At 37.3% G+C, this 9,802-nt stretch overlaps 1 protein-coding gene across 1 annotated transcript in view; it reads left to right on the top strand.

The window, feature by feature from the left end:
* Nucleotides 1–9,802, top strand: part of LOC102812179 (adenylate kinase isoenzyme 5-like) — a 442,715-nt gene that overhangs the window by 79,297 nt on the left and 353,616 nt on the right. The window contains exon 6 of the mRNA XM_006831024.1: nucleotides 2,757–2,948. Coding sequence (XP_006831087.1) covers nucleotides 2,757–2,948 — 192 coding nt within the window. The remainder of the gene's footprint in view (nucleotides 1–2,756; nucleotides 2,949–9,802) is intronic.

Raw genomic sequence — 9,802 nt, 5'->3', positions numbered from 1 at the left:
GCTGACTTTATCTTCTTGAGTTGACCTTTGAAGTTTTCTGTTCATCTCTTGTACCTCCTTATTTCTTCCATTTGCTTTAGCATCTCTACACTGGAGAGCAAGTTTTCAGTGTCTCTTCTGACATCCATTTTGACCTTTTCTTTCTTTCTTGTCTTAATTACTTTTTGTTTTCTTCCTGTATGATGTTCTTGATATCATCCCACAAAACTCTTCTTTTCTTCGGTCTTTAGTGCTTAATGTATCTAATCTGTTCTTAAGATGATCTCTAAATTCAGATGGGATATATTCAAGGTCATATTTTGGCTCTCATGGACTTGTTTTCATTTTCTTCAGCTTCACTTTGAATTTGCATATGAGTAATTGATGGACTGTTCCACAGTCTGCCCTGGCCTTGTTTTGACTGATGATATGGAGCTTTTCCATCGTCTCTTTCCGCAGATGTAGTCAATTTGATATTTATGTATTCTATCTGGATAAGTCCATGTGTATAGTCATCTCTTTTGCTGTCTAAAGAAGGTATTTGAAATGAACAAATCATTGATTTTGCAGAATTCTATCATGCGATCTCCAGCATCATTTCTGTCACCAAGACCATATTTTCCAACAACTGATCCTCTGTCTTTACTCCCAACCTTTGCATACCAATCACCATTAATGATCAATACATCTTAATTGCATGTTTGATCAATTTCAGATTGAAGAAGTTGGTGGACTTCTTCTACTTCATCCGCCCTGGCTTTAGTGGTTGGAGCATAAATTTAAATAATACTGGTATTAACTGGTCTTCCCTGTAGGTGCATGGATATTATCCTATCACTGACAGCATTGTACCTCGTGACTGATCTGGATATGTTCTTCTTGACAATGAATGCAACACCGTTCCTCTTCAATTTGTCCTTCCCGGCATAGTAAACCATGTGGTTGTCAAATTCAAAATGGCCATGAGCAGTCCATTTCAGCTTACTAATGCCTAAGATATCGATGTTTATGTATTGCATTGCATTTTTGACAATTTCCAATTTTCCTAGATTCATACTTTGTACATTTCATGTTTTGATTATTAATGGATATTTACAACTGTTTCTCTTCATTTTGAGTTGTACCCCATCAGCAAATGAAGTTTCCGTGGACTTTTCACCCATGGTCTTTACTCCATTTGCGTCATCACGGTCAACTCTACTTTGAGGAGGTAGCTCTTACCTAGTTGCATTTTGAGTACCTTCCAACCTGAGGGACTCATTTTTTGGCACTATATCTGACAGTGTCTCTCTGCTATTCATAAGGTTTTCATTGAGCAGATATTTGGAAGTAGTTCGTTACTCCTCCTTTGTACTCTGTCTTCGTCTGGAAGCTCATATGAAACTTGTCTTCCATGGGTGACCCTGCTGGTATATAAATACCATTGGCATAGCTTCCAGAATCACAGCAACTCACAAGACACCACAGTACGACAAAATGACAGATGAATAGTGGACAAAATCCTTGGACATCATATATCTCAGCTAGGTTGAAGTTTTGGTAAGCAAGGGTTAGAAACAATACCAAAACTTCTAGCTAAGAGATATAAGAAAATTATGTTGGACCTTGAAAATAAATAAACAAAGCAAACAACTATGACAAGATAGGAATTTAATTTAGGTGAATAGGTGCTCAGATTGAGTTTTGTCTTAGTAAAAACGTTTTATGTCATATGTTTTTTTCATGCCATTTCTTACATTTCTTGGTATTCTCAGATTCATGAAGGTCTTTGAACTATTTGGTTTATTGAAATAGTGCAGTGAATACAGGTCACATAAACTGAGTTAAAATATCAGCCTTTTTTTTTAACCTTATCGACTATGTGATCTTGGACAAATATGTAATTGTATAGTGCCTCTGTTTTCTCATTGTAAGATGGAGATATTATTTACCACACATATTGTTGTAAAATTTATCAATCTCATATACTATAAATGGAGTCCTGGTGTGGCACTGTAGAATAAGCACTGGACTACAAGGTCAGTTTGAACCATAATGTCATTGGTTCAAACTCAGTAATAGCTCCTTGGAAACCTTATACAGGGTTGCTGTGAGTTGGAATTGACTCTGCAGCACTTAACAACAGCAAATATGACAGATAACTTACCAGTGGACCTTCTATACAGTATATACTTTTAAAATGGTTGTTTTAAAATATACTTTTAAAACTATTGTTAAGTGCTGTCAAATCATCCCGATGTATAGTGACTCTTTATAGGATTTCCGAGGAGCAACTGGTGAATTTGATCTGTCAACCTTACAGTTCAAACAGACCTAATAGTCCAGTGCTTATCCTACAGCATCATACCGGGATTCCTTTAAAAATGATAGCAAATGGTAATAATGACAATAGTATATCTGTACTACAGAGGGCCACATCTGTGCCTCAATAGTTATCTCCCCACTACAATCTAGTTACATATACCATGGACAAAGTTTGGCCTACATTGTTCTTAATTCAACCTGGAAATGTATTTGAACATAGACAAGAATGTTTTCATGAGATATGTAGGACCACTGCTTAAGGCCATTTGAGTTGGTTGATACCATTCAATGACTGTAATAAGAATGGAACCTGAGGGTCTAGTATAGAACAACAGCACTGGATATATGCTGGCAGAGACATAAAAGGCCAAGCAGATGGCAGCCTCAACAGAACCAGAGATGTATGCCACTGCCCACACTTGGTATTTGGTTGTACATTGAATGCCTACCTACTTGTCTGATGCTCTCCACAGATCTGTACCCCTGACCTCGTGGTGTTCCTGGCTTGCGCCAATCAGAGGCTCAAAGAAAGACTACTGAAGCGTGCAGAGCAACAGGGGAGGCCTGACGACAATCTGAAAGCTACCCAAAGGAGACTAATGAACTTCAAGCAGAATGCTGCTCCATTGGTTAAATATTTCCAGGAAAAGGGGCTCATCATGACAGTAAGTTCACTACTTTTACATATCCAGGACAAGAACAATCTTTCAGGTTTCTAGAAAGCCCAGGCTCTCATAGAAATCCGTTTACCTTAGAAAAGTGATTGTGTTTATATACAAACAATGAAAAAGTTATTTTTACCTGAGTCCTAATGATAGAAACTTTCATTCGAGCAATATGGTAACTTTTTACCTTGGCTAAAATTTCATAGCCCCAAATTTAAAAAAAAAAATGTTTTAAAAAATAATGATATGGATAACTTTAAGCAATTTGTGCCCAATTTCTCAAATCTTCTATGTGCTTTGAAAACCTGATAAAGTGGATGGACTTAGAAACACACAGTTTGACGTGTCGGATTGGATTCAGATAAATTAGGCTTTGTTTACTGTAGTGTACCGTGTAAAGAAATGAGCTTCTGATTTTAAAAATATGCTTCAGGGTTTGACTTTTTCTTAGGAAGTTATAATGTTTCAAAATGAAAGGTGTTCATCTGTTTGCTTCATTTGATACAATGAAAATATTAATGTTTCATAAATGTTTAGTTGTTTTGTGGTTAATTATATTGAATGTGCCAAGCAAGGATATAGCAGAATCATTAGTTAATACAGTTACTCAAATAAAAGAAGTTAGAGGTGAGAATTTAGCTAAATTTATGATCCCCAAACAGCAGAGATTCAACCTTTAAAACATAAGAAATGAAAAAAACAACCTGCTGTTGTAAAGTCTATTCCAACTCCTGATGATCCCATGTGCATCAGAATAGAACTGTGCTTTATGGGGTTTACAAGCTGATTTTTCTAAAGTAGATTGCCAGACCTTTCTTCCAAAGTGCTTCTGGGTCGGCTTGAACCTACAGACTTTTGGTTAGCAAGTGAGCGTATTAACCATTTTCACAACCCAGAGACTAAGAGGATCATGACCATCAGGAGTAATCACATCTGGACACTAAGACCAGTTCATCCATGACAGTTGAATGGTAGCAAACCTCAGCAGAATCTTCCTCCCATCTGCCTTGGACCCTTTCTTACCAGACTAGGGTTTCTTCTTTAGTAGGATCTCAAGCCTCCTAGAGAATCTGATTAAAGTGATGAATATCCATCCCAATAAAATGCACATAAGACATTTCCACTAGTATTAGGTTGGCCAAATTTCATCTCTCATATTTAGAACATATTGTCAGAAGGGACCAGTTGCTGGAGAAGGATATCATGTTTGGTAGGGTGGAGGATCAGAGATAAAGAGGAAGACCCCCAGTGAGATATATTAGCAAAGTGGCAGCATCAATGGGCTCAAGTGTGGCAATAGTTGTGAGGTTGGCCCAGGACTGGGCAGTGTTTCATTCTGTTGTTCATAGAGTCGCTATGAGTCAGCACCGACTCGATGGCACCTAACAACAACAACTGAAGCTCACCCACAGAGCTCCTATGACTACAATTCCTGGGGTAAAAATCTCATCATTAGATTAAATATTCTTAACCTAGAGAAAGACAGTGATAACGTTTGAATAATAAACTCTCTGCAGTGTTTGTAGTACTATAAGGAAATATTTACTATGATTTGGTATTTGAGTCAAATTTGTCATGTCAGAATTGTAAATCTTGTCTGCAGAGTGTTCACCATGTTGGAGTTCATTTTTTATCTAAATAATCAGAAAAACCAGGGTGAAGTTTCTGCTGGTTTTTTGTTGTTGTTGTTGTTGTTGAGGTTGTTGTTTGTTTTTCTTACTAATCACCAATGCTGACTGACGCATTGTGTCAGACAAAAAGAAATTTCCAGACTGAGCTCCAATTGCAAGGTACAGAGCCAGAGTTTTAATTGATGTTTGCAAGCCTTAAATGTATGACTGGAGTTTCTCCGTGATTACTTCCTGCTTGTCACATACGTCATCACAAGCAGAGCATATTTCCCAAATGAATGCATAGTGGGGTTTGTTAATTTTCTAATATTTTGCATGGAGGTGAAATGCCATTGCCTCTAATTGAGGGAGTCAATAACCATGTGGATGACAGCCTGTAACCCCATTGCTACAACTAAATGTGCTTTAGATAAACACCTCTAATTACTGAGAGAAGACTTGCCTTGGAAAGTCACCTTTTGGAAAGTGAAAAATAACAAATGCAGGCCAAACTCCAGAGAACATAACTTGAAAAAAGTATTTGCAAGAAAAATGTCTTGAAAATACATGCTGTCTTTCAGAATCTGGGTAAGAGCTCACGTTCACAATTAAAATATATTTGGTTGCACTTCTGGTTTTAAAGATGAATTAAATAATGGCAATCCTGGTTAAGGGTGTGTGGTGGCTCTGTATGATAAGCACTGGACTGTGAGCCATAAGGCCAGTGGTTTGAGCCCACTAGCTGTATGAGGCCTTCTGTTCCTGCAAAGATTTACAGCATCAGAGACCCTTTACAAGGTAGTTATGAGTCAGAAGTGACTCGGTGGCACTTAACAGCAATAACATCCTTATTAAAGAAGGTGTGGTGACTCTGTAGGATAAACACTAGAGCTTGAACCACAGAGTTAGCCGTTGGAGCCCACCAGCTACTCTGTGGGAGAAAGATAAGGCTTTCTGTTCCCGCAAAGATTTGCAACCTGTGAAACCCTATATAGAATTGGTATGAATCAGAACCAACTCAATGGCACTTAATGATAACATCCTTATTAATCACAACATATTATGATTATAATAAAAACTGGTGGTTAATAGGTCAAACCCAAAATTTCATTCTCTCTTTATTTTATTTATTTTTTTTTTTGCTTCTACCTGCCTCGCCTAGTTCTTTCATTTATTCATGCAATAATTATTGAAAACCAGTGAACGTCAAATATTCTCTAGGTGCCATCAGGGTTGCAAAACTAAATCAATAATAGACAAAATAAAGTTTTATTTGCTGATATATTCCAAGTACCTGTAACAGTGCCTGCCTGATACATAGCAAGTCCTCACTAAAAGAACAGAGCTTACAACCTTTGGGAAAGAGGTATTAAACAATGAGTTAGTAAATGTGATGATTGTTGCAAAGGAGACTGTACAGAGTAGACTCGCTTATGCCACTGGATTAGGCATTGAAATGTCTGGTGGTGAACAGAACAGACTCTTGTCCTTGCTTATTAGCAGGATTAATCATTTATCTCAGTACTAGGCTCTTAAGGACCACAGAGACCACATCCCTCTTCAGTCTAGTTCACCTTAGATTCATTTCATATCAGAGCTCCTCTTCCTTAAGGTTTTGGAGTCTGAAGTATCTCAATTGGAATCTCAACCTCACACCCTTTTAATAATACATGATGCCCCATAAGGTAGGAATCCCTAGGCTTTGGTTTCTTCAATATATTGGAAATGATATTACCTACCACATAATGTTGTTGTGTGGGTAAAATGAGAGTATGTGTGTAAAATGGCAGGTGATGGTGAAGATGCACCATGAGGCTGCAACAGCTGCTACTAGCTGTGTCAACTCCTGAAAGTTACTTGCCTCCTGTGACTTACATGCCTTCTTGTAAAACGGGTATAATTACCCATCTCACCTCGCTGTGGTTGTGAGGATTAAATATTTGTAAAGTGTCTGGGATGTTATAAGGGCAATTTAAGTGATTGGGACTATTTTATTATCTGTTTATTTCTTCCTCTCTCTTCCTTCTGCCTCTAGACTCAACTTTTAGAAATTATAATTAGCACTAACAATTCTATACTCTTTGAAGAAATGTTTTGCCTCTTTCCCTTTTATAGGTTTTTTATTTAAGAAATCCAAAATGAAGAATTTAGATTTTAAAAACATTCCAAACTTTTATTTTCTTTAAAAGTATATATTAATCAGTTATAAAATTGCTTTAGTGTTTTCTTTAACATCTATTTTAATAGCTAATCTGCATAACATAGTTGAATCATAATAGTTTTCTAGCCTTTTTTTTTTTCTCTTTTAACTTCATCATTAACTATAAATGTCATGTGGTGGATTTGACTAATGAACAAACCCTGTTTGAAGAGAAACCCTAATCGAAAGCCGTGCTACTACCTGGAAGCTGTGTCTTATTAACACGGCGGCTCCCATCACAGGGACTTCGGCATTTTTATTATTTTAATATGCTTGCTTGCCCATTGTATTCATTTTCGAGGGCTGGTATAAAAAAGCATAGTGAATAGAGTAAAACAACAGAAATGTATGTCTCACAATTCTGGAATACGGAAGTCCCAAATCAAGGTGTCAGCTGAGCCATACTTACTTTAAAGACTCTAGGGAAAGACCCTTGCCTATCCCTATTTTTTTGGTGGCTTTTGGCAATTGTTGGTGTTTCTTGAGTGTAGTTATATTGCTCCAATCTCTGCCTCCATCTTCATTCACATGACTGTCTTCCCTTTGTGTCGACCTATGGCCCTTCTCTTATAAGGACACCAGTCAGGTTGGAATAGAGTGTGTGACCTACTCTATTGTGACCTCATGTTAACATAAGTCATTTACATCAGCAAAGATGCTATTTACAAGTAAGGTCAATTCACATGTAGTAGATAGATGCAAGGATTTCAGTGTGTCCTGTATGGAAGATATAATTTAGCTCATAACATCTACATACGACAGCCATGTGTTCAAGTATGAATAAAAATAATATGAAATCACAAGGCTAATATATTAGGGACTTCTTCATGGAATATTCTCAGACATGTTTATATACATTTTAACGTACCATAATGTTGGATATGAGTGTGGGTGTGGCACTGCAGGATAATGTGCTGGATTACAAGGTCATTTTGAGCTGCAAGGTTGGTGATTCACACCCACCATTCGTTGTTTCTCAGAAATCCCATATAGGGTCTCTGTGAGTCAGAACTGACTCGACAAAACAACAGCAGCAAAATGTTGGATGTAATTGCTCATCATGTCTTTCACAGCTTTATGTTCCTAATTAAAAATTAGGGTATTCAAAAGAACTAAATGGTGCCCAGCTGCTCTGAAATGGGATCAGAAAGAGACTGAAGGAACCTGAGACCATGGCCCTCAACCACCCTTCAGATCTGGACTAGAACTCACCCTCCTGCCTCAAGTTTTAGTCTAGCTATAGGTAGTTATATAGAAGGAACAACACTAGTAAGGTATGCTCACCATGGAATGGTCAATCATTCAAGAGCAAAGGGGCAACATTTTCCTAAGGACCTATGAAAATAAGATCATACTGAAGAAGCAGGATAACCATTATCACATAGAAGGGATTGCAATCATTGAAATGAACCAAAAGATGTGATTTGCTGAATGTAAAATTGATGGTCATCTCTGTAAACCATCACTCAATTCATAATAAAAAGCTTTTGAAAAAGTTGGGTCCTGTGAGTTCCCAAAGTTCATTGGAACTGTTTCTTTGAATTTTGTTTAAATATTACTGCAACTAAAAAAGCAAGTTATTTAGAGTAGTGTGTGTCTGATGACATTTGGAGCACTTGAACTTGATGAAACTGTATAATTCTTGATAAAAAATTTCCCTGTTGTATGTTTTTAAATATCCTCAGTAGGATATTTATTTAGTGGTAATTTTCATTTCTATTTTAATGCCTTAAAAAAAACTAGATTATGCTTCTCAGTTATCTTTACCGAGTTGGAAAGCTTTAAAAAAAATTTTTTTAAAGCTGGTGCAGCACTGTAGGATAAACATTGGACAGCTAACGACAAGGTTGGCAGTCCAAATCCATAAGTCACTCCTTCGAGACCCTATACAGAGTTGCTGTGAGTTGGAACTGACTTGATGGCACATAACAACAACCATAATAAAGACAGGGCTAACCTTTAGCATAGTGGTTATGAATCGGGCTGCAAACCGCAAGGTCAGCAGTTTGAAACTACCTGCTGTTCCACAGGAGAAAGATGAGGCTTTCTGTTCCCGTAAGATTTACAGCCTTGGAAACCCTGTACAAGGTCGCTATGAGTTGGAGCCGACTCCACAGCACATCACCACCACCACCAATCTTTGTAAAATTGATTAATTCTTTTAAAAATACAAAAATTTGTCAATTTTTTTATTCTTGAAAAACGATAAGAGAGATGTAATATTTTTATCATTTTACAAAATGCATTTAGTGGAGAAAAAAATTAAACTCACCTGGGAAACAATTGCATGTTTATGTGCATGGAACAAATAGCACTTGCTATGGGTGTTACTAAGTGAACACCCATATTTCATTCAGACTGAAACAAGAAAATTGTCACTTTTCATTTAGATTTTACGTAAAAAGAATCAAGAGAAGCGTTAACTTAAAATGAATACTAGGATGTGCTCAGAGATTGTATGAAGTAAGTTTACCATATGGATTTCTCTAGCCAGGAATGGCATATGCTGAAAAATGCTAAAGTCAGCATTATTTCCTTTCACAAAAAAACACTTTTCCCAGAGGAAGTGGGTCATAAAATAATTATACAATGGTATGGCACTGTGGGTTAATGCGCTGAACTGTAAGATCAGTTTGAACTGCAAGATCAGTGGCTAAAGCTCACCAGCGGCTCCTCAGAAACCCTACACAGGATCGATATGAGGCAGAACTGATTTGTGAGCACTTACTAACAGCAACTACCTTGTACTTCTAGGAGGTGCAAACAGTTAAGGTTAACAATTGAAGTACACCCAGAGGCACCTCAAAAAGCAAACAAAGGGAGAGAAAGGAATAGTCAGAAACACCACACTAGAAGGATTGTAAGTCCGTCTTCTGCCTATGACTGATTGTAATACCTAAAATGGGGCTACAGCATACCCAGTAAATGAGGCTTCCTGCAGAGCCTCTGCATTACATAAAACTATAGGTAGAAACCGGAACCACATCCAGATCTCCAGAGATGAGAAATCTCCACTTGAAAGGATGAGCAGACCAGCCTGGAGC

This window comes from Chrysochloris asiatica, unplaced genomic scaffold (assembly GCF_000296735.1).
Source record: "Chrysochloris asiatica unplaced genomic scaffold, ChrAsi1.0 scaffold00002, whole genome shotgun sequence".
Classification (NCBI taxonomy): Eukaryota; Metazoa; Chordata; class Mammalia; order Afrosoricida; family Chrysochloridae; genus Chrysochloris; species Chrysochloris asiatica.
This window is presented reverse-complemented; position numbering and strand designations above follow the sequence as displayed.